Genomic DNA, 26,618 nt, shown 5'->3' on the forward strand with positions numbered 1-26,618 from the left:
CAGGCCAGGAAAACTTGTCTCCTCGGAAGAAGAGCTAGCAATTAAAATATGCAAAATTGAAGTCATCATCTGGGTGGTATTCTCTGCAGATCACTTATCATTTCAGGAGATGATCTTCCTTCCTGCTCTGGCAAATTCACCAGCCCAGGAGAAACCAAGACTGAACTTCTGCAGAATTCTTTCCTCCCCCACCCCTCTCGCTTCATAATACAATTCTCAAGGACATGCTGGCGTGAAGAAATTCATGACTTGGTCGAATCCTAGCACAGAGATTGTGCTCTCACCAGTTCTTAAATTTGTCAGGCTGGAGAATATGGTTGTGTAGTACCTTTGCTGCAACTACCTTAATTGCTTTCATGGCAAAGTAACTTCAGGAAAGTGTTTAATTATTTTTCAGATGGCTTTCAGTGATATATACCAGCTGCAAACAGGGAGCAGAGCCAGCCCATGTGGCTGTCCCGCTGAACGGAAAACATCCAGTGCTCCAGGCCAATTTGCACCAACCTCGAAGTGTGAAAGTTCAGGGCACGCTTGCACGCCTTCTGGGTGATGAGGACGTTCAGGCGAGCTGTCAGGTGAGTGCGAAGTTTCAGTGAAACATTTTGGTTCCCGGAAGGCTGCGAAGCGGCCGGCATCTCCTCCAGGAGCTCCAAGCAGCTGCAGTGGTGAGAGTTACGTTACTGCCATCTCGCGGCCCCCGCGAAATATGCACCTTTCGATTTTACTGCCCAAGCCAGGTTCCTTCCCATTCGAGTTCTGCATGTCACTCAGATTACATATTTAATCGTTTGCTCCAGTGCTGCTAGCCATCAAGGAGAATCACATCCAGATTTTACAAATTACTGTTTCAAGTTTCTATGACGAGAGGCCCAAACCTTAATACCTAAAATTGGGGAAACGCATTATGCTCTCAGGGCACTCCAGAAAGATCAATACTTTGCCATATGTAAGAAGCAAATCCAAAGAAACTTGAAGCTGGAAAAACTGAGGGAAACTACTTTTGTTTGGGAGTGTTGAGTAATAGTCCTGATTCATTCCTTATCCTCCAGCTGGTTATGTCCCTCCCGCTCACAGTTTTGTTCGAGTGCTGAAAAACCCTAATCATCAAAAAGGTCAATCTGTTGCTCTTCAGAGATGGATGTTTGTTACTTTCCAGCTAGACAAAACAGAGGTCTTGCTCTAAGAAGAATTACTGAATAATCTGAGCAACTGTAGCTCCAAACGTGGCCAGTGTGTTGATCTTTCTCTCTCTCCTTCACTGCTCTGTCCTAATGCTTCTCGTAGTTTCTGCATGTTATGTTTTGGAAAAGCTCAAATAACATCCCACTTTATTTTTAGAGAAGAATCAATATTAATATGGAGCTATCACCACATCATTTCTACAGAAGGACAGACATTTAAGCAGACAGACATTTTTCCCTTTTACTGTACTGCCCATCAACTTCTTTCTCTTTCTCTAGCAGGTTGCAGCAGAACACAGAACAGCCCCTCTTGCCAAGCATATGGCATGTAGAGCTCTTACCTCATTATAAATACCTCAGCTTTACTCATCTTCATGTTTTAAGTTAACAGGTCTAGGTTTAATGTGTCTGCTACCGAGAACTACTATTCCCCACTCAGCTCTGAACAGTCAGAAGCCACAGAGTGCACCTGAAGCCCATGCTGAACAGTGCCCTGATGTTTTCCCCTGCACGTGTCTGTAATAAGATACCCACAATTTTCCCTGTTTTCCCCTGGTTTTAGTGTAAAAATATTGTGGTACCTGTGCCCCTGCAACAACACACAGCTGAAATGCGAACCACCTTTGGGAATCCTTTTAAATATAACATGACATTAAGAAAAATGAAGTTTGCTTGTTTGTTGTTGTTGTTTTAAATATTTCAAGGAGGTACAAGGTGTGGTGTAGCCAACTTTCTCAGAAGATCTAAAGGGATCCCCAGTCTTTTTAAAATAAACTTTCCCTTAATTGGGAGAAATGATTCAGTGTGCTGTGGGGGCAAAAAACTAGAGCATAGCCTCTTTCTCTTAGTGCCAGCTGGCTGGCTGTAATTTGCAAAGCAGTGCAGAGAATGCTCTAATATAATTTCTCTAAAAACTGAATGCAACTGCTTTATGTTTATGGCTGCAAGTAATTGTAGACTGTTGCAAACCTGTATCAGCAATAGTCACCTGCATGAGCAGGGGCATACTCTTGCCTGGCCTGTTTCTTCCCTGTGAAACATAAGATTAAAATACACATTTTCTATCTTGTTATCTAGATTGTTATTAAGCAGTCCATGAGCTTGATACAGCATTTCCTGCTCTTCATCTCTCCTGCTCTTTACCCACAAAACATTTGATTTGCAGTAGGTTTGAAAATTACTGTAATTTATACAGTGTGGAGACATTCTGTGCATCCTTCTAGACAAAGTATAGTGGCTGATGGCCTCTGACCGCTGGCAGTGAGGTTCAGTGACCTAGACAGTCATGTATGTTTATTTTAATAGGATAAAGCACCATTGAAATGCCCAGGGGTTAACTCTGTATTGAAAAAGATGGACTCATGATAACTCAGAATGAACTGAGGTTAGTGGGAAAATTATTGAACTTTTTAGAAGTCAACAGTGGAGTTCTCACTGTCTTCAGCAGGGATATAATTTCATTCTGTTTGTACTGGTTGCATTAGATTTGTAGGGCTTTTTGCTTCTTTGGAGCAGCACAGAATGAAAAGTGGCTCCATAGTTCATGGACAAATTAATTTTTATTTATTTATTTATTTATTAAATATAAAAGTCAGTCCAGCATGCAGTTGCTTTAAAGCAGGATTTTGCTTTGTGGTCCCTCCTTAAAATCCTCAGGCTGTCCTTATATAACGTATAGGATCATGATGGGCAGATATTGTTTGCAGATGGTAGGAAGATGACAATACAAAATAGTTTCACAGGCCACATAATGGAACTTAACCCTATTGTATGTGGCTTCTCAGCATTCAGACCGCTTTCTTTAAAGAACGGGAACAGGCTTTTTTCCAATTATTTTCAGTTTAGCTTCTGCACACTACATCCACTAATTTTGAAAACATACATTTATTTAATCTACAACAGAAAATCTCTTCTTTGCTAAATCTAATTTTAGTAAGACCTCTAAAACACAAAGCTGCACAGCACATCCCTTAAGTTTCAGGGGGACTACTGTTGACACTACAGAGAGAAAAAAAAATTAATCTGACAAGACCTGTAATTACGACAGGCTCTTTGAGCTTCAAAACACAAATGGAAGGTGTAAGAACAACTCTCACATGTTCAAGTTCTTTGGCCCTTAGTTAGGCCCAAGAAATGCTACAGATTGTTGGTCAATTGTTGGTGGTACCAGAGGGACACAAGGACTCATTATGCGTTAAAATCTTTGGTGCAGATAACCTGTGACTCACAGGTCAATTTCCAGGGAAGATTTAAAAGACCTTGCTGTAAACCACAGCTCTCATTTGTGTGATTATGACTAGAAGGAGCTCTATCTCCTGACTCATACCTCACACTTTCCATCATATTTCCTATCCCATCCATGATTTTTTCTTCTATTTGTTTATATATATGAATATATATATCTGAAGAAACATATGACCCCCTTCCCCCCATATATATATGTCATACGTTTCTTCATTTTAGCAACATGTGTTTTCCCTCTGAGTATTCTCCTTCTCCCGGTTCAATACATCTTGCTTTCATTTTCCTCTTCACTTTTCTTTCATTTCACTTCTCTATTTTTGTCTGTAGCATTATTCATTTCATGATGGTGTTACTTTTTCTCCAGTGTCTGCCCAAATACTTCTTCATTCTTCAGTGCCTCTTTGCTCTCCTGAAGGGCACCCAAAAGCCTGAAATTCATTAGAAAGGAGCACACTACTACTTGATGGCAGTGGAGAATTTCACCTACAACAGAGACTGGGGAGTCTTGGCAGTGCCTGTTTACAGTGTTGTGGAGCAAGAGAGACTTAGGTTAGGCCAAACATGTTACGCATTAAGTTGGTCAACCTACAGTAAGGTTGACCTCACCAGCATGAGCTGTGATGAAAATGGGAGAGACAGAGAGGGTTTGTCTTGCCACCTGGTTAAAGGCTAAAGAAGACTTAGTTTATGGAGGCTTGTTTCTTCCCACTGGTTTCACCACAAAAAAAACTCTTTCCCACGTTTTTTACCCAAAGCTTATACAAAAAAAAAAAAAAAAAAAAAAAAAAAAAAAAAAACAAGAAAAAACTACAGAATGTTGCAGTAGCCTTTAAAATACATCAAATAACTGGATGTTTAAATAAGATTTAAATTAGTTGCAAAAATGTGCACTCCATGTACTTACAAACACTCTTCCACAACCTCAACTTAATTTCCACAAAATGTTTTAATCTAGCAATTTACCATCTTTAGGACTTTTTTCTCCTTAAATCCACCTGGACCTTTTCATGGAAGAAACAGCCAGAATTTGCCTTGAACAGTAGGCAATCATATAATTTGCCTTGAACAGTAGGCAATCATATAATGCTTTTTTTTTTTTAGAGGAAAACTTCTGTGACTGCAACATTAAACAGTTCCCATTTTATATGCCTGCTAACATGATCTATCCAGATAAAAAGCTCCAAAATCACATCATCTTTTGCACAATGAATGAATGAATGAATAAAAACAAGACAGGTAAATTTAGGTCAAGGTGAGTTTATTGTCCATACAGCATACCTAATCCTGCCAAAACACTTTTCTTAAAACCATCTTTAAACTAGTCAAAACAACGGGTTATTAATAAAAATGACAACACTGAACAGAGAAGACCTTTTAAAAGGTAATCAAGACTACACTGTATCAGAGTCTTATCCATCAAAAACAATCTCACATACTTTCTAAATACTTTTGTTTACATTGATCATGTCTACTACCACACTTTCTAGCATCCCCTGACCATATAAACATCCACACCTCTTAAAGAGCACATTGTGAGAGAATAGCTGACTTGATATGGCATCACACTCGTTAAAGCAAAAAAAAAAAAAAAAAAAAAAAGTTTGAGAACAGGAACTGTGCAACTGAGAGTGATTTCTGAGGTACATGAGAACATGGTAATAAACATAGTGGAAAAAATCCAGTGGCCAGGTGGTTTGCTGAGTACAGGGATGTCCAATTACTCAAGCATAAATCACTGACATCAAAATGGGACTCAGTATTTTTCTCTTCCACAAGCATGTTGTACAAATAAACCAATTACAAGGTGCTCCTACACTACAGTAATGGGTTGGAGGGGAAGATCAAGGTACCATCAATAGAAAGCTGACATAAATGGTTTTAGCAGTTGTGCCAGTCATTTAGCACTTTTAAAGTATAATCAGAATATATATATATATATATAATATATATATATATTTCTGATCCATAGGAAGTTTTTATATCTGCAATTCAGGGGAGAAATCTTACACCTCATTTGCAATAACAGTGTATTAACATCTGTTAAAAGGGGTACTATGCAGTATTTTTGTTTGGGTGGTGCTGTGAAAATGTTCATGTTCAAGTATGTCACATAATTTTTAAGAACATCACTGCAGAGGACAACACTCCCAGCACTCGTGGTGAGCTTGTGGGTCTCCCTGCCACATGAGGGGCTGCCACTTGGTGCCGCCACTTCCAACCCAACTCCCGTGCCCACTTCTTGCGCCATGGTGAGGTGAGTGGACGTTAACACTTACACTGATTTCCAGTGAAACCTATGAAACTGTGAGTGGACACGGACCCACATAAGAGGTTACACAGCAAAGAGAAGCCTTGGTGGGGAGCCCCACAGGGGACAAGGACACCGCAGGGCATGGGGTGGGCTATCACCCCCCTGCAACCACATAAACCCCAATGGGGCAAAACGCTAAACTTCAGTCCACTGACTTGCCTGTGTTTTCATCAGGCCAAGAAGCCAATGTTCTGATGGCTGTCTTAAAGATGCCACAAAACTTTCCATAATTTTCAAGGGTAGGGGCAGGAACCATAGCTACTACTCCTGCCTATACTCAGCCACGCTGACTGGCAGAACAAAGGGGAGCAAAGCACCTGAGTGCGATGCATGCAGTGCTCACACTTTCTACATGCAGCTCTGCTAACACCAAGCATGTGTATGTAGCATTTCTCTCAGGATTCACAGACTCCTCTGGTGCACTTCCCCAAGAAACAACATTGATTAGCGCAAGAACTCGTGCATGCAAACACTGTCTAGGAATTACCTGATCTGTCAGGGAACATTACCTCATATGTGCGCTGCACATAGTTCTGAAATCTTGCTTATCATGGTGCTTCCACAAAACTATCACCTAAGAGTGATGTAGTTGCTGAATTTCACATGTTCTCAGTGTGAAAAGCCACCACTGTCAGAACAAAGCCATCCACCTACCATTTTCCAGCAACACTGCTGCTTGTCCCTTTTGAAACCTGCTCTAGCGAACTGCAGGGTACCACTCTTGCCCCCAAAGCTGTTGCAGCCCCTGAAGCCACCAGTGGGAAGAGCACTTCGGCCCTCGCGCTTCGCTAAGAGCAGTTACCATCAGTTACTGTCACCTAACAAGGGGGAGACTTCTGCTCCACACAGCGTGCTGCAGTGCACCCAAGAGCTGCAGGGCAGTACAGCCAAGAGCTCTGAGGGGACAGGCAGAGGGCTGGCACCTGGCCACTGGGGCGCAGTGGTGCAGCTGGGCCTGGTCCTCCACAAGGCAATGGCCATTTTGAACAGCAGGATTCTGAGAGCATCCACCCCGGTGGCTGCCCTGCTGCCCACCTAACAACCTGCAGGGGCTGGGCAGCACCGTGCTGGACCCTGTCTTGTGCAGACACCACCAGGGGCTGGGCCACCATGCTGCAATGACAGCTTGGAGGGGCGCTGGGAGGGAGGTGCACAGCCACTACAGGCATGTCATCCATGTGTCCAGGATTAGGGCCTGGAGGCACAGGGCATGCTCCTGGACAGGCGCTTGGACCAATGCATTTTTTCCACTATGAAAAGGACACCTAAGACCAAAAGGGAGCCAATGCCCCTGCTTGCTGCAATTTCTCCCCGACGCAGCCGGCGCGACCATGCTCCGCTGGCCAAAGTGCAGGCCCCAAGAGCTGCCGCTTGCACCGACCGCTCCGCTGAGGCTCCCGGCGGGGAGAAAGTAACTGTCACGTTGTGAGGTATTGTGAAAATGGGAACCATTTTTGTCTTGTCCAGTAAACCTGAGGTAAGTATACCATCTTTGCAGAATGTGATCAGGAAGGAAAAAAAAAAGAAGGAAAGAAAGAAAATAAAAGGAAAATAAAATAAAATAAAAAAAAAAATCATGAACACGCTATTAGGAAAAAAAAAAAAAAAACCTGTACAGGGCATTTCCAGTAAATCAAAGAACTCATCATATCTCCACTTAACCATCTACTTCAGGATTTGAAATTTAAGCAGTAAAATAATATATTATAAAAATGTTTATAAAATAGCAGCACACTCAGTGAAACAATACAGCTAAGTACTGTTAATGTGAATAAGAATGAAACAAATCATAGCTTCTTAGCAGCGCAAAAAAAAAAAAAAAAAAAAAAAAAAAACAACAAAAAACCAACAAAACCTTAGAATCTTACTCCATTTTCTACCCTCATCTAGCCAAATACAGCTGAGTCCATTCATATAATATTCTTCGAAGTAGCATGTTCGTTCTGGATTTTTGTCTGAAAATGCAAACATTTAACATTTCAACCAACAGCTTCATTCTGTATATTTGCAAACTGTTAATACAATTGTGCAAAAAAAAAAAAAAATTTGCTCCAACTCCTTTGCCATCTAAATGCCTCTTCTTTATAGATGGAGCAGAAAAATAAATTCAAGTACACTGAATACACCTTTGTAATAAAACTCCAAGTCACACACCTTGATGTTTACCACTTGTGTCTTGTGCACCAGCAATTTTCTTTCATTGTCCATGGATAAGCATGCAGGTGGTATTAAGATCCTTCTGTGACACTGAACAATACAAATCGTCAGGCTTTTATCCGGAATGTCATGACAGGAATGTCATCTGAAGCAGGTGTTGGTATTTCCAGCAACACCACAACTAACAAAGTACACCAGATACTGGAAAATATTGACTATAAAAAGCTATAATGCTTTGCTTTTGTGACTTTTTCTTTTTTTTTTTTTCTTTTTTTTTTCTTCCTTTTTTTTTTTTCCTTGGCAAAATCGTCATAAACCATTTCATTTAATCCCTTAGGAACAATTTTCAAAGTGCTTTTCGAATGAAATGGTTTATAATAACGCTCACTGTGGATCAATAAAGTTATTGAAATGCTGAAAAGGTGTGATGGGGCGGTGGGGGAAGCTGTGTAGACAGAAGAGGGATCATACCAAACCTCATCTTCTTTAACACAGTGAGGATATGTTAAAAAGGAAGATGGACAGAGCATCATTTAATTGTCTTTACACCAAGCTAAGGAGCTGCCAAAAGTTAACATTGATGTGAAGCATTAGCACTGTAAAGGAATATAATGCTTTTGACAGATGATCCACTGCATCTTGCAATCCAAAGGTCGGAGGTGGTCTGATTAGCCGACTGGTCGAAATTAATCGGTTCATTTCCCCCATCTAACGTGAGCACTCGATAACTTTGGCTTGGCCCACAGTTGGGTAAAGAGGATTGCCATTATGCCAAAGATGCTGCTGTGTTTAGAATGAACCATTTCTGAAGGAAAAGTAGAAAAAGTCAGACGGGAGAGGGGAATTTAAAACAAAACAAAACAAAAAAACACCTGCTCTTCCGGCTGGCAAAATAAAGCATCTTCTTTCTTAGGTAGCAGCTACCACAGACAGCAAGAGTAAACAAAACTAACATACAGAGATCCAACAAACACTTCTGACTAATAACAGAGGTGACAGATCAGCAAATCTCTTCTGCATTCAAAATGGTTCAATTGCTTCAGGGACCTTTTCCCACTTTGCCCTAGCCCCTTCTTCTATTGCTTTGCAATCTAGTCAAGCCATAAAATCGCACACACAATTCCTTTCTTAAATCTAAAAAAGGGGTGTATGCACTAGGTCATAATACACAGACAAGTATACTCTACGTTCTTCCCACAAATGCAGGCTTACATTTATCTAGCTACTTGTATGCTTTTATAAGCATTTAATATCACTTATACATAATCAAATAGCAATTACCAAATATATTGTGGGATTCCCTTCTGTAGAACGTCATGGGCGCCAAATGTTGTGGTTTTTTTTTCATTATTCAGTTTTTGTATTTTTTTTTTTACCTAAAAGAACTTTAAATACGTTCTATACGGGAGCAGATTAAAAAAAAAAAAAAAAAAAAGATTTCACTCTAAAAATAATAACAAAAATAAAAGGGCTGGGGGAGCAAGCATGACTTTCTGTGCTGATGTCCTCACAGGTTGATATCTCTCACATCTGTGGGAGTGCTGGCCTGGTCCAGTTCATCCACCGTCTTAGAAGGATTGCTTTGCTGTTGCTGCTGCCGGACTTGCCTAAGGTTGCTTACTAGCACCGACTCAATCTGTTCTTGACAAGCTTTAAGGCAGTCCTAAAGGATAAAAAGCAAATTGATCTGTTAGTTACTTTTTTTCTTACTGAGCTAGTAAAAGTTTGAAAATCAGCAAATGGGTCTTGCTAAGGAACATCCGCTGTGACAGAAAATAACCCTGAATTCTCAAAAATGATCAGTGTTTACAAACTCTTGGGTTAAATAATAATTCCACACTTATTATAATTTCAAAATTTAAATATTTTACCTGTCCTTGCTCATTTGTGCTGTCTTGAGCAAGAACTCAAAGCACTCCTCAGCACTCTTGTGAAAAACAAAGGGCAGGGTAAATGAATTTGTGCTTTCTTCTATGCAAGGTTAAATGACTTGGCTGGGTCTTCACTGAAAAAGAAAAGTGTTTTTCTTCTGAAATAACCACATGCACTATACAAATGTAATGCAGACAGAGGCACATCACTTCTACCATCAAGCAAGTTTAACACATTAAAGTCAAGCAGGAGTTTTGAGGTCCCCCCAAAAGTGCAGTTCCTTGTCACAGTGTCTGTATCAGTCATGTATCCGAAGCCAAAAGCAAAAGAAAGGTCTGTGTATCTGTGAAAATTTAAGCATGAAGAAAAGGTCCAGAATAACAGAAACATCACAGAGTTAAATTGTACTGCTTCCAAATATATCCCAACATGGCGCAGCACAGGTCATCAACTCATGCCATTTCGCTATTTTCCTTTAAAGAGTCTTTGTTGAAGAAGCAAGAAAGAACCATCTCTGTGCTAAGTCTCTGAAAAAGGCAATTGAACATTAATCCAAGAGCAAATCACACTGCACAGTAACTGGGCACTCTGAAGGGAAATAAGGCTTTGTTCATGGTGAGGGAACTAACAATCCAGCCCCAAACATATATCCACAAATTCGCCAGCATTATTATCCTCTGAACACATTCCAGAGAAAAAAGGTGATTTCAGCATCACAGGAGGACGAGGTATAGTGTACCCTCCCATACCTTTACTCTTGGAATTGGGCTACTTTAACATCCTTAGGAATAGTCATTGGTAATCATTCACAGAAGACATTGAAGCAAAGACAGATACAATAAAAAGATGCAAGTTAGAAGTGCATAACCAAGCCTCAGGTATGACTACATTCCAAATTACAGCACACAACACTTGGGGAAAAAAGGATATAGTACAACAACACAGATCTGGGAGCCTTGTACATTATCAGTCCTGCAACATTCACCGAGATATGAATAAAGAAATGGGAAGAATTCACCACACTAATACCAGACACAATGACAAAGAACAAGACTGTTGAAGTATTACAGGATGTTCCACATTGATAGTATGTTGGAAGGCCAAATATTGGGGTTGCTGGGGGTGAAAAAAAGAGAGAGAAATTTTAGAAAAGATTGACAACCTCCTAGTTTTAGCAGAAACTAAAAAATAAAACTAAAGCCATAACTGTATGAACACAATGCTACTTATGTGTAGCATGCTGGGATTGAATATCAACACCACACTGCATATGTGGGCAGGTGGTGCTACTATAAAGGCGTTTTTTTTCAGAAAGCAGTCTTGCAGAGTCCTTCTAAAATACTCAAAAAGGTACCAATACTATGAACTCACTGAAGCCTTATGTGAATGTGATAGAGCTCTGACACGTTAAGAACTGGGTCTCTCCCGAAGACTTCATGCAGTAGAGAAATGCAGTTTTGGCTAGTATGGATTTTCTAAGTATTCTGACCAGAGACGTTGCTATTTTTAGCAAGGGATGCTGAAAAACAGATAGGCATTGACCTCCACAGGTCACACAGGCACTTGTGTCAGCCCAGGAACTGAATACAGAGCATGAGTGCATCTCTGGGGAGCAGGGCTCTGACAAGCAACAGCACTCACTTTCTCCACACAGTATCAGGTTATTCAAGGAGCGTTTGAAATATTCATGTACATAGGTTCAATTTGTCATCCTGGTCAGACTGGGAAAACATGTCAAATGCAGAGTATCTGTTCCTCTGATATTCACATTCATAGTGCACGCAATTAGCTCTGGTGTAAATGGGTGTCATAAACACCCATTTTCTTGCCTACTGGTCAGCAATTGCTAGCTGTAAAGTCATGTCCTCTCTTTGTCATGAAGCCATTCTATAATGGAGTATCACAACCTTTGTCTGAAGATGCATCTGCCAAAGACAGGCTGTGAAAGATGGCTTTTGCAAACTGAACAGGAAAAAGGGGTTGGATGGGACGCTGGCTGTATTAAAGACAGAATTATTCAATGATGCGGATCACATGAGCTAAAACCAACACTGCCCAACTAGAAAGAGATGTCATTGAAATGTAAGTATCTGAATTACCTGTGTGCAGTCAGACCCCAAAATTTGTTCCCTCAGCAAGAATTATCACAGTGAGTAACACCATGGTGAAACAGCATAATGATACTAAAAAATTCTGCTACCACAGTGTATGCGTGGGGGCAGACTGTGTCTTCCCCACCCTTGTCTTTGGGTTTGAAAGCAGGGAACTATAAGGCTGCTCAAGAAAAACTTGACTAGTAGTCAAATTCACTGGTTTGCAGCTGTACTGTATCTATGCCCCCCCCCCCCCCCCCCCCAAAAAAAAGCAAAAACAAACAAACAAACAAACAAAACTCCACAATAACTGGACTCACTCTAATAGGTCCACGTCCTTCTTGTGCTGGGGGCCCCAGAGCTGAACGCAGTTCTCCAGGTGGGGTATCATAAGAGCAGTGCAGAGGGGAGAATCACCTCCCTCAGCCTGCCAGCTACACTTCTTCTGATGCAGCCCAGGATACGATTGGCTTTCTGGGCTGCCAGCTTACCTTTCCAGCTCATGCTGAGCTTCCTGTCAACCATCACCTCAGGTCCTTCTCCTCAGAGCTGCTCTCAATCCATTCTGTATCCAGCCTGTATTTGTGCTTGGGATCTCCCCAAATCAGCTGTAGGATCTTGTACTTGGCTTTGTTGAACCTCATGAGGTTTGCACAGGCCCACCTCTCAAGCCTGTTAGGTCCCTCTGGATAGCATCCCTGCCCTCCAGTGTGTTGACTGCGCCACACAGCTTGGTGTCATCGGCAACCTTACTGAGGGTGCACTCAATACCACGTCACCAAACAAGCTGTTAAGCAGTGCTGGTCCCAGTTCTAACCCCTGTGGAATGCCACTCATCACTGACCTCCATTTGGACACTGAGACGTTGACTGCAACTCTCTGAGTGTGAGTACCCATCCAATTCCTTACCCACCACATGGTCCATCCATCAAACCCATCTCTCCAATTTAGAGACAAGGATGCCTGTGGGACAGTGTCAAATGCTTTGCACAAGTCCAGGTAGCTGATCTCAGCTGGTCTTCCACCGGTGCTGTAACCACATTGTAGGAGGCCACCAGATTTGTCAGGCACAATCTGCCCTTAGTGAAACCATGGTGGCTGTCACCAATTACCTCCTTATTTTCTATATGCCTTAGCATAGTTTCCAAGAGGTCCTGCTCCATGATCTTGCCAGGCACAGAGGTGAGACTGACTGGCCTGTAATTCATCAGGTCTTCCTTTTTTATCCTTTTTAAAAATGGGGTTTATGGTTCCCCTTTTCCAGTCAGTGGGAACTTCACTGGACTGCCATGACTTCTCAAATATGATGGACTGTGGCTCAGCAATTTCATCTGCCAGTTAATGAAAGTGCAGTTTCCCTCTGTAAGCAGATGGGAGCCCCCTTCTCACAGCACCTGCTTAATTTTAGCTCTGGACAGCACAAGAAGGAAGCTGGGAGCAAAGTCTCAAAAGTCTTGCTACTCTAATACAGATGTTGGCAAGTATGATGAACTTCATTTGGAGACCTTAAGATTGAGAAGGTCTATGCTTTGGAAGAAGGCAGAAGTTATGCCTCTCTCCTGTTCTGGAGAGAGCAGAGTTTGCTCAGGGTCATGCCCTGATTTTTGTTACTCCTGCAGTTCATCCCAACGCTCTGGGCAAGAATGATGCAGCTGGAAGAGTTATCACAGGTATCACATGGGCACAACCACTGCCTACCACAGCCAATGCATAATTAGTGTCATTGCCACCCAGTAGATAACTGTGGGACTGAGAATCATGGAGCACCTGAAATGCCAAGTAAATTCAGAGAGATGCAGGGGGTTTCAGGGTACTATGGAAATGAGAACTCAAGAGAAACAGCAGCACCCAGGCTAGAAAGCTATATTAAAAAATGCTAGTCTCTGTGTGCCTTCACTACACTGGCAGTCTCCTGATCACTGCTTCCCACTTTCTGCAGACAGGACATCAGCTTGTTCCAGTGCCAGCCCTGGGTGGACTGGATTTGGGCTTGCCGTATGGGTTCCCGCTGTACACTGTCTCTGTCCCACACCAGCGCCTGCTGCCTTTCCCAGCACTCCACGTTACAAAACTCCTCATGTGGCAACCGTTTCAGCAGGAGGTTAATCAAAAAAACACGCAGTTACCAAACACATGTTTCATGAATCTGCTTAATTACAGACTGAGTAGGACTGAGGAGGGTACGCCTAAAATCCGACCTCCCAAAGCTGTCTGGCAGGCAGGACACTAGGCAGCCTGTCTCTGCTCGCACTCACATCTGTGCTTGGCTCCCACCAGAAGGCAGGGAACTGCAGTCTGCTGGACTCCCACTCCTGGAGAGAAGGGAAGCTTTAATATCTAGCTTGCTTGGAGCTGAGCAGGAAGCCTCAGAAGTGAGAGGACAAGACAAATGTGTTTGAAGATGCAATAAAATGTGAGCACAGTGGATTTTTCTGGTGATGAATAAGATTCATAACAAACAAGCAAGATTTTAGCATGCCTCACCTCATAGGGTTCTTCCTTTCCTGTCACTTTAACAGAAGGTAAGGAGAAAGGCTTCCCTCTGTTTCCACTTTCCTGCTGCTGGCAAATCTATCTAGTTGTTTTAAGGTAAGAATGTGTACTTTTACTTAATCAGGTAAATGTTGTTTATAGCTGGGTAATGCTCTTTTATTATTGGGGACTTAGTGATTTCCTAGTACTGGAACTGATTGTTTAATGATGGGAGTTGGACAAATTCCTTGTCCTTTCTTCCGAAATACCTGACTGCCAAAAGCTATCAGAAACTCCGATAAAGAAAATCCCCCACTATTAGCTTGGGTGGGATTCAGCTCCATTGCAATCATTCACTTCTTTGTGAGATGGCAATAGCAGCAAGTCATTTCAAGGGTACAAAGCTGATGCAGTTACACTAGCAGGCAGTTATGTGTGTGTGACTGAAACTGCCGCTTGCTTGTAGAAACTGCTTCTTGCTTGTAGGAACAGGTGCTGAGATTTCCTGAACAGATTCTGAGAAAATGCAAGAGACCTAATCAATGTTTTCAGAGCGGCTCTGCTCTGATCAGCGAAGCACCCCTACCTACACTGCTTTTTTTTCTGCAACGTACTTGCCAAAGGCACCTTGCACATGATCAGACATGGTTTTGTGCAGCTCCACTTGATAGTGATTCTCACTCTGTGACCCTGGTTTGGGAGCTACCCTTCTCAGAAAGCAGAGGTTCAGCCACAGAGATAGCAAAACCCGATCCCAGCTGGTACAGACGAGTCCCCTTGGTGGGGGAGTCCTGGAGTGTTACAGCCCATGGGCTGCCACTTCCAGCTGCAGCAAGTCTCCCTGGAGGAGATCCAGAACCTGTTCCCATTTAAGTTGATGGCCAAATTGAGCAGGATCAGAGCCGTAAATGGAAAAAAGAGCAGAGCCACCAATTTGTAGACTATTGTAACAGATTATAGTCATAATGCTCTTTTTGTATAAGAATCTCTTAAAGCACAGTGGTGCAAAATTTCAAAATAACACAGCCTTTTGAAAATAAGCCAGATTTTTTACAAGCAGCTACTGACTAGAGAGCTTAATGAGGCAATTTCCTTACAGCCAGGCTTGGGGAAGGAAGGGTGGTGACACATGGAACATAAGGCCTGAGCATTTGGAGCCTGCTTTGCCTGTTTATATATACATATATATATATATATGCTCCTTACACATGATAATTTACACTGTAATTGTAAAAACTTGTAATGGTCAACATAGTGCTTCATTTAATTCATGAAGAAGCTAAAATCTCTTAGTAATTTTATACAAAAAAATGGCCATTTCTGATGTCTTCATTTTGTACATAAAACCAATAAAGCAGTCCAGACTGAAATTGCCACAGTTTACATGAATTTTACCTTACACAGGGATCCACAAGCCACTGATGTATTTATTGTCACATGTTAGCTCGGGTCTACACTCATGTTTTGAATATAAAATAATGTACCACAGGAGTCCTTAAAACAAAGAAAACTATGGAAAGATGACCAGCATGTTGCATTTAGTGTGAAATAGCTTCCAAATATATCTATATCTATATAGATATAAAGGTTGCTATTTGCATGCTAGAACTCTGTTTTTATTAATCTGAGTTAAACATTCTTTTTAGTCTCACCTATAAAGCATCCATCCATAAGCCGAAATTGGCTGGCCAGCATTAACTTAAAATGGTGTCACCTTATTTTGCAGGTTGTCAAGATCTACAATCAAAATCTAGTAAGAAGAAAAACCTCAACACCAGATTCATGAGTGAATCTCAGTCATGCAGCAAAATGAGCTGGAACATACCAGTAGATTTAGTCCAGATTCTTCAGTACTGATGACTGAGATACAACCAAATCATCCACCTGAGACTGTGGCTGTGCAACCATTAGTCCTGGATCTGCGTACTATTTCATCTGCCAATCGCGATGATTCTGTGAACATCATGCACAGGCTCCTAAGACCACTTCTGCCAAGGTATTCAGACCACATGATGTCTTTTCAACGTGCTATCTGCAGGACAATAGATGAAACCTGACACAACACGGTCAGAGCGGCGTGGACACATTTGAGCTACATGCTTTTGGTCAGATGAGTTACTAACTAAACCTGTCAATGTTTTTTGTTTTTTTTTTTTTAATAAACTGGAGTTAGCAGACAAAGTTTACACATGGCCAATGATGTGAGCAAACTGCTTGAATTCTTACACAGCAAATCCTAAAACCACATTTTGCACTTGAACCACAGCCTCAATGTGCAACTAGCTGTAACCACCATGAAGTATACCTGATGGATGGTAATGTTACAGGTGAGAGGAAAAGATGGGTTTATTATGAGTATCTTATCACCCAATTACTGGAGCGTGTTATAGAAAGTGGCTTATTTTATAGATGGGGCTACTGCTTCTGCTTGCCTCAGTGGAACTTTCTGGCAATTCAAAGATAAGTGATACAATACAAAAAAAGGAAAAAAAAAAAAAAACTATCCTGGAAAACAACTGGGCCTTCCCATGAGACAGTGTTATTAACCCCTTGAAGTTTCATGTGAATTTGCTGCACGTGTACACATTTTACTAGAGGACTTTCATTTTGCAAACTCTAGACAGTACTGATAAGAGAAAATTCAAACTTTAAAAATCTATCAAAGAAAAAAAGTATGAAATTCACTATTTTCAGCAGATCTTCCTTGAAAGACAGCATAATGACAGAAGTAATGGCCCTAGATTTTGCGACATAGGGATTGGGCCAATCCTTCAGAATACTGTAGGACTGTTTTTGTTTTTTAAGTGTGTCACATGGATCAACTTCCTCATTCTTCTTTATGGTCTAGTAGTTTTAATGATGAAAATAGTTCAGGTACTTTCCACTCCATAGTTTTATTTTTACTTCAGCATGTGCAGAACTAAAAAAGCAATTAACTTTTGTATTTGCTTTTTGTATTTGTTGTTATTGTTTTTGTAGAGTGGGGTGGAGAATTTTTGAACTCTAGCTGATTTTACAAGCACACCTGAGAAGCATTTGAAAGAACATAAATGCTTTCCTGTGTGTGATGAAGAGTAACTTCATGGCTCTGATAGAAACGCTAGTAGTGAAAATGATTGGAAGGAAGGGTCATCAGCACTATGGCAGGATCTAGTTATTCAAACGAATAACTGAAAATTTCCATTTCCATGCATGACAGTCTTGAAAGAAAGCATAAGCAGTAGGAAAGATCATGCAGAATATTATACACAATTCATTTTCTTGAACTTTTCAACACATCATTAATTTATGTGACCTAAATTGCCCCCCAGCTTCCAGTTTTAAACTAATGTTTATAATGTTATTACGAAAATGATTGCAATTAGCAAGCTGTCATTGAGGAATCCCACTCAAGTTGACCCAGCAAACAGGCTCCCTCTCACTTTACACTCATAATCAGTGGGATTCTCAGTCCTGACTGCTCCAATCTCCAGAATCATGACATCATGACCCAAGCAACCTGTTCACATGGGGTACCCATTCCATCTAACTTCACTGAGTTAAAGAGGCGCAAGGCATCTTTTCCATCTTGCAAGAGCATGACCAGACTGATATATACTTTTTTTTAATAAGGGGGGGGGGGGGGGGAAAGAACAGGGGACTTTGAAGGGCTTTGTACTTGTTCTAGTACCTTAACTTGGATTTCTGCCATAGACATTATATAGACATTTTCAAACTGTCCATGGCACCATGTCCAAACTGAAGTTGATAGATTGTACTTTTTGGATGATAGTGGTCTCTGCACCAGATCCCTCAGTGTAGCAGTCTACCACCTTCTCCACAAAGGAAAACACCGCTCTTTCAAGTGCCAATAGTGGACCATTAGCATAATAAGGTAATTTATTTTATTCATACATCTTTTCTACCTTTTCTCCATGTTGAATCAATCCAGAGCTTCTGTGACTGTAAGGCAACTGTGGTTGTCTATCACTGCACTTACTCCAATGATAACGACCACTCTAAAACATATTTAAACCACTAGACTCATTTTGCAGCCAGGCAGGGCTGAGAAATGATAATGCATCCCTGGATTCATTCTGGTCATGTAACACCCAGTTTTGCCAAGACTTGAGCTCCCTGTGTCAGCAGACACCAGAGTTTCTCTCAGACTTGCTCTTCATTGACTGCGGCAGGCAGGAAGGCATGCCTTGCAAAAGTAAGCTCTGGTGATGAACTTATCTCCTGTCTTTTCCACAGTGCTTTAAGACACAATATATTGTATATTGTGATTCTCAGATTTCCCTTTTGCACTGCAGTTTTAGCCTTACCCTGGCAAGACTCCTAATGTTGGTTTAATTGTTTTATCAATGAAATTTTGGGAAACACTTGGGTGTGCATAAACTCGTTTGAACCTTGCACTGTTTTGCTTATCCAAGATGGCATTCATATGGAAATACCAATGTACAGAGAAGATGTGTTACAACATCATTTTAAGAAGAACCCAGACTGCAAAATTATTATTCTAACAACATTCCATTTTAATTCTGCTAAATTTAAATATTACCTAACTCTTGACAAGATCTTAGCTTTACCAAGAAGTCCAAGAGTAAGGCCAGCACCAACAGAAGCCCAATTCAGTTAAATAGCTTTGATAGACGAGTGGGAAATGACTGAGGAGAAGCGATACCCTATCTCAGATTCCTACCAGGGAAGTATGGACATCTAGCTGTCAAAAGCACAGCTTGGCAGCTCCAGTGAAAACACAGTTCCAATTGACAGTGACCAACACGCCAGCCATTGCTACTACAGTCCAAGTTGTGCCGAGCTTAGGTCAATGGCAAGGGAGATTCATTAAATCCTTTGCAATGACAAGGCTGAGGGCAATCACACTAAATCATGGCGCACGTCATTTCTCAAGGACTTCAGAAAACCGAACAGCAGCCCTACTCTCTTAAAACCAACAGCAGAAGAGTAACAGTAGGGCTGTTGTTATATATAAATATATATGTAACATATGCACACAAATAATCCAAAATACTGAGCTGTAGCTGCACCGGGTACTTCTTTATCCTCTTGCATCTCCTGACAAGATTTAGAAGCCTGGATACAAACCCTGAATGCTTTGCTGTGTGCTGAAATTGCCAAAGCTGAGAACACTGCAAAATTCTTCTGGCCTTTTTTTTTTTTTTTTTTTTTTTTGTGTTAAAGCTTTCTACATATAGATTAACAACTTAACAACTTCACAAATAACTGTTAACACCCCTGATGACTGCTTTAAAGATCTCTTCCTCTTTCTTAAAACTAATTGCAAAAAGGAAACCAGAAAAGGACTGTTTTTAGGTGCAAGACTTGGTATGATAAATGGCAAGGATGCTGGAGATGTTTTAAGTGACAACACTGTTTGCTTGTCATGAAATCATTGCTTGGATAACTTAAGAAAGCAGCAGTTAGACATGCATTGAAAAGTTGGGATTTACATTAATTCCAGCATGAAACATGTCATCCGTATTCCTAGATACAAAAGAGGGCTGGATTCCTCTGCTGGTTCACATTTAGGCCTCAATTCAAACTTCTCCAAAGCACATGCTTCATTGTTGACATAAACAGGGATTCCTTCCCAAACTAGAGCCTTCGTTTGCAGAACACTGTCCTTTAGCTCTCTGACATTCTCCCAAACAAGAGCCTGAAAAGCAGCTGCAGGAATATTATGCCCATTTACTACATTTATTGTATCTCAGTGATCTCACATCTAATGGATGCAGTTTAAAAACAGACATATTTTCCCTCCTAAATGTGCCTATTTTTGCTACTGTAACAAATAGCATCAATTACAGATAAGCTTCTATGTCTCTGTTTTTCCATCTACAAAGTACAGAGAATAGTAATTTGCTGTTCCAAAGAGCATTTCATGCAGACTAATGAGGACATCTCACTTGAAAAAAAAATTCATATCCATGCCAGAATTTCTTCACTCACTATTGTTACATTATTGTAATAATGTAATATATAGCATAGCTAGCATTAAGCATCTGAAAGATGGCACACTTTTCTCTGCAATTTTTCAGTCTTTTCAGCACTTTCAACAGTATACTTTCTAGATTCAGTTCCACTGTTTGCTTAAACAGCCAGTTTGCTGGTTTCCTGTTGCTCCTGTGGTATTTCTCATAGCAACAGAAGAGAACAATGTTTTCAGAACTGGAAAAAGTGAGAGTAAAGCCAAAACACTGGCAGGGTGATCCAGGGGCAGATGCCATGCTTGAATTTATACTCCTTGCTTAATGTGACTTGCGATTTCTAGTTGATAATCTCTCTCCAACATGCAGAAGAATACTCTGCAACTGTCAGATGAGAGCTGTGAATTTAGTTTTTACACTGCTGCACTAAATGTTGTGATCACTTATTAAAAAAAATGGAATTTCTGGAGAAAGCTGTAATAACCTGCCTGCCTTACAGAAAGCCGCATCAGAGCAGAGGATATACGGAAAGGAATCTGCCGGCTGCTATCAGCTTCCCCTGTCAACTTGAGCAGGTCACACATCTGCAGCAGCGTAGGTTGGGGCAAGGCTCCAACCAGATGATCGCAGTCTATCACCAACCCTTGAGCTCTGACAGCTATGTTTGTGATGTGGAGCTCATTATTCGGGGGCCTCACTTCCTCTGCGCGCTGGCTGGCTCTCACAGCACTGCACCCTCCTCTGCATTTATGAATGGATTTGACGGAACTCCGCTATTAGCCTACAGTGTAACTGCATCACCCCATTGTTACTACACACGCACAGCACTCACTGGGGAACAAAAAGCTGAATGAACCAGAGCAGCTGCCAACTCAGGCAAAGACAACTTAGGAAACTATCTCATTCTTCCTTTCTTTGGAGGCTATTTTGTCTGTTGTTTCCTTGCATACAAAATGTGGTCTGCAACAAATAAGGCAGGATAAGATACAGCAAGTCCTGTTACTTGGTTCCAAAACCACAGGCCCTGAACACTACAAAGGAGAGAATAAATAGTGTATGTGCTTTAGGGACAATGTTCAAATGCTATCCATTCAAGATAGATTTCCATGATTTTATACTGCAGCTCAACAGAAAATGAATTCTTGAGTGAGTATGGTGGTTCTGAATGCCATTTCCGTGCAAAAATTTGCAAGGATATTTATGAAGGAACTTTTCAGACCTTGGAAAAAAAAAATCCCAGCACTAACATATGTAGCACATTTAAGTGGAGATATTTTAAATGTAATTTATTATGGATCCAGTCTTCAAAACAGCCTGACTCCACATTTTCAAGGGCTCATAGCCAGCTGTTTTGACAAGACTTTAAGAAAAGCTTGGTTCCTTTTTCTTTCTACCTCAGGCCCTTAAATATGCTTTGGATTTTCAAAACCACTCAGAACACACCAGTTCCCATCAGGGAACAGACTTTTTAAAGGGACTTGTGCCTGCATAAAAGCCTACATTTGGCTCTGCCTGAAAACCCTTCCCCTACTGCTGATGCAGGGGAGGACAACAACTTTTGTCATTTCAGGGCTGCAACCCTGAAAGCTGGGCTCTAGAAGGAAGATGTGTGCACATAAACCTCATTATCACACAGACTGAACCTGACCAATGCTTCTGGCTGCTATCATTTTACAGAGTTTCTTCCACAAGCAATTACTAACCAGCTTAATTTTAGATCTAACCTTGCCGGTTTTTATCAATGATATAATCTGAACACATTTTTAACATGAGATAATCATTTCTGTGTTTCAGTGCACTTAAGAGGTTGGAAAGGAACTGTGGAGATCATTTAAAATAACCCTTTGCTCAAAGCACATAACTATGCTCAAAGTACATAACTATGTTTTAAAGATAACCCTAATTCTCACTAATTTCTGCCTATAAAATTCTTTTCCAAGGTTACAGGAAAAAGCTCATCTACCTACCACTACTGTAGTTTCTAAAGCACCTTGGAATCCTCAGTATACTTCTCCATGAGGAGGTCTGCGGCACAACAGAAAATGCAGGCAAGGCAGTCTCTGGACAGACTCAAGGGAAATGCAAGCAATAACCAGGTTAAATCATGTCTACGTGTGCCATGCTTTATGAGAATGCTCTCAAGCAAGGTCAGAGAGGCAGTTTCCAGACATGTGGCTAGGAAGCTGACACACTGAACTGATGGCTGCTCTTCCAAGGAGGTGAAGAGAGATTTAACCAAGGCAGGTCTGTCACAAGGCGGAGTATTAACCTCAAAGTCTCAAAATGCCAGGTTTATGCCCTACCCATTCAGCTATCCTTCCTCATATCCCGTAATTGTACACAGCAGGAATGCTCGTATCCTCCTCTGAAGCAGCTGGCTCCACTGGGAACAGGATACTGTGCACACTGGAGTGCTCGTCTGGGATGCTTTGGAAATTCGTGACTTCCTGAGTTGTTTATTTTTCCATTGCAATGATCCTCCAAGAGATGCACAGGGAGCTTGTGTGCTTCCTGTGAGTAGTTCTGTTAACTCTTTGCCTACCAGCCTCTCCTCTTCAAGAAACAGCAAAGGAAATGTTCCCACCCTCTGGCAGGAAAACAGATCACACTGTGCAATCCCCATCCTGCAAAACTGCATCAAGCTGTGTTGGACTCGATCTTATCAACTCTTTGGGAAAACAGTTATCAGATAAGGCCATTCAGATATGCCATACAGAGCCTATTTTTGCTACCCGTAACACCGATGAGCATTCTCAAACTCCTCCAAGAGTTACTCCCTAATGATTATTTTGGTAGGTGAAAGGAGTAATGAAACTGAGGTTTACATGGGCTAATTGTCACTGCCTCTTCAAAACTGTGATTCAACCTTCAACAAATAGCTTGGGGCAGCTATTTATCATAAATCACTGTTATCATTAAAACGATACTGGCATGATGCCTTGTACTATCTTGTCTGAAGCCCAGAGCACTGCTTTGCATTCATACGAGGGTAATCATCATCCATGTGTTTTTGAAAGAAACACTAGCGTGTTGGTTCTTTGCTTACCCAGCAGCAGGGTTCTAAATTAAATGGTGTTTATTAGTAGCATATTTTTGGTCTAATTCTTAATGAAACACCCATTAAAAACATTACAGCACTATATGCCAAACTCCACTCTCAGTTACACCAGTGTAAATCTAAAATAACTCCATTGATTTCAGCTTCTTGGTTTATGCTGCTATTTCCTAGCAAACAGATAGCACCCTCAAATTATCTCTGTAGAACAGTAAAAGTTTAGAAAAGCTCAGTGCAGCTTAGTTACAGCAGGATTTCATTATCATTCTCAAGAGTATGTTTTCATACGCTTGCAACTTTGAAGCTGAAATTTTTCATATGCTTTACCTCAGATAGCGACATTTCTCTTTAAGTTCATGAAAATTTCCCATTATGTTTCCACGCTAAGCAATCTCTCTCTCAACACTTCCCCCACCCCCATTTGCTGATGTGGGTTTTTAAGACACCTCTTTGCTCCTGAACAACTGAGAACTAGTTTCAAATATCGGAAGCATCCAAGGTGGCTGGTTCAGGAAATGTCCCTGCATTCCTCAGAGTTCCTCGGCTGAGCAGCAGGAAAGTTCATTTTATTTACAAGCTGAGCTAGGAGGTCAACTGCAACACAGGGGACCCCATAGGAAACACCATGGCACCCCTTGTTGGGCAGCAGAACTCTGCAACACTTTGCCCTCAGGACCTGCTCGTCGGGAAGATTCTCCTCCAGCCCTGTGCAGCATTTTGTGGGCTACGAGGAGGCACAAGGGGCATAAAGGCACAGATTTTTCCCCTGCAGAGCTGTAACCTCTGCAAGTTACCTCACTTTTCCACTGCATGATGCTCCTAAAACCTCTGAGCTATAGATTCTTGCTCTTCTCTAATCTCCCCTTGAAAACAAGATCATTCATACAGTGACGATGAATTAATTGTGTTGCTGCAGAAACAGCTTTCAGGCATCAGAAATTAGGAAGTGAGAGAACTGAAGCTTTTCATTCAACTTTAATTAAGTGCCAGCATAAAATATAGTACAATAGTCTTTACTCTTCATTAACACAGCCTTGGGTGACTCTTACACAATCCAGCCAGTACATTTTTGCCAACAATACATTTTACAGATGTGGCTGATATAACTACCTATTATTAAGACTGCCTGATACTTCTTTGAGACCCTGTTTTCAGCTATTTTCAGCTGTTTATCGCTCCCTTAAGCTTTAACAGGTGGGGTGAAACTTTCCAGCTCATGGCCTGATTCCAACAAAAATGTCACGGGGAAAATATCTACCAAAATATTTCCAAATACCTGGCTAATGAAATATACACTATTTTTGCCCAAGTTAACAATTCTTGCTCACTTTGGTTGATCTGCAACTTCAAATTTTTGGAGGAGACAGACTCTGAGTTAGGGCCAGCTCTGCCACAGTGAGAATCCTCCAAGTTTAGCCACATGGAAGTATCTTGAAAAATTAGCGCACATCTAAGTTCTTTAAAGACTTGATTTTTTTCAGTGACTAAATTATCCAGAAGCTCCTTTTGTACTGAGTGTGCTTTGACTTGGAGCTTTGACTTGGAGGCTGAGTGAGAGTCTCCATAGAAGTCTGTGCTGCTGTGGGCTGAGACCAGGAGCAAAAAGAAGAAAGCTTGTCTCTACCCAGTGCCGACAGACTCTTGGAGAGGATGTGACTAGTAAAATGTTAAGAGTTCTTTGTTATTTGGGGAGAGTGATTTTTTTTTTCCCAAAGGCATATAAGCTTAGCCAAATTTGGGAAGATTTTCAGCAGGATGGCAAAAAGCACATTTCTGACAAAAAGCCATCTGCTAAATTTCAAAGAAAAAGCATGATGAATTTTTCAATGAGACAACATCTTTTTTCTTCTAAACACTTAAGAACTACTAAACTGTTCTGGCAGGTATTTTCTTTCAGAATGAAACAATCAGGATAGAAAAATTCAGCATGAGAGATAAAGTTTGCCCAATCTGCAAGATGTTGCAAAAGGGCATTACATTAAGAAGTATCGGGAAGCCTGAGAAAGCTTCATATATCTCCTATAAGAAAGAAAATGAGCTTTAAATGTATATCCATAAATATCAAATGAAGGGAATCCAGAAAAAAACTCCCAAGACAGCAAAAAAAAAAAAAAAAAGCCATATATTCCCCTTCCAACATGGTCTTGTGTAATATCCTTGCAACATTCTCTGGAAGTTAATTAACAGGGGCTCCACCAAACCAAGGAGAAAGAAAATTCCACCAGCAGGACACCCTACTGTGACTTTTCATTTGTCTTTACAAGCCTTTGCAGACATCCCCGGTACACAAACAGCGCATGGGAAGAGCCAACTTCTACAACAGCTGGGATCCTGATTCAAGGAGGGCTTCACAGCAAGACACCAGCCAGTAACCAGAAAAAAACACATGGAGAGGTGCAGTAGGAAAACCTGTGATTTGAATCCCTACCATGACAATTGACTGTGCAAGCGAGCAGCTGCATCTAGCCTCACTGGAGTTTCTAAACATTATCCAAATACACCCCATGCAGCATGAACTGCAAATTACCCAATCTAAAGGTGAGTGAGGAACAGATTATTGTGGCAAGGGCTGCATCATAAAGTGATGCTCAAACCTCTTTGCTGGCAAAAAAAGCAGTTGAGGGTGGTAATTCTCTTCCCTGTTATTGTGGAATCTAGGTACATCCAAGTACTTTGCCAGATCCCAGTGACGCAACTTTTGTGGCCCACATGCTGAGTTTGCCTGCCCTCACCTGAGTATTGTCAGCTGCCTGTTGTCTCTGCAAACCAAACCTCCTGTCCATGCTAAAAAAGAGCAAGGACAAAGATCCTTGTGGTTGCAAACAGAAGCTCTCAGAAGACACGAAGAATGACCTTGAACAGCTCCCTGCCATTTCCAGAAAGACAGAGCCTAGTTACTCAATGGTTGATCAAAACCTCACCACATGCATCTGAGAGAAACACATCAGCAGTGCTACCCTGCCATCTCCACTCCAACAAGCGGAGATAGTAGTAGAAGTTTATCTGGACCAGTATGGGGAGTTTCTCAGCTCTTACCAGTATGGGGAACGTGGTCTAGTGATGGAAAGACTGCATCTGTAAAGCTCTCCGACTCTGATAGCACAGGCTGTTCTTAGAAACTGAGCAACTCCCCCCACCAACTCCAAAACAACAAATGATCCTTCCCTCTTTATGCTCAATCAGTTCCAGGATGGATTTTGAAGTAGGGACATAAACAGTTGTGTGGGCATCCATCAGCAAAAGCAAGCAGGAAAATAAGCAGCAGCCAAGGAGCTTCAACAGAAGCTTCAGCCAAGAAAC

General features: G+C 41.3%; 1 protein-coding gene across 2 annotated transcripts in view; it reads right to left on the bottom strand.

The window, feature by feature from the left end:
- Positions 1 to 4,666: 4,666 nt before the first annotated feature.
- CCND2 (cyclin D2) overlaps positions 4,667 to 26,618 on the bottom strand; it is a 41,506-nt gene continuing 19,554 nt past the window's right edge. The window contains exons 6-7 of one of the 2 annotated variants that reach the window (XR_014689342.1): positions 9,175 to 9,556; positions 4,667 to 8,698 (exon numbers count right to left, since the gene is read on the bottom strand). Coding sequence is in view for 1 of the 2 variants with exons in the window: in XM_084508685.1 (XP_084364811.1) it covers positions 9,401 to 9,556 (156 nt within the window). In the remaining variant the exon portion in view is untranslated. Of the gene's footprint in view, positions 9,557 to 26,618 lie in introns of both variants that reach the window. The other variant, XM_084508685.1, reaches the window with a different exon arrangement.

This window comes from Aythya ferina (genome assembly GCF_964211825.1).
Source record: "Aythya ferina genome assembly, chromosome: 1".
Taxonomy (NCBI): Eukaryota; Metazoa; Chordata; class Aves; order Anseriformes; family Anatidae; genus Aythya; species Aythya ferina.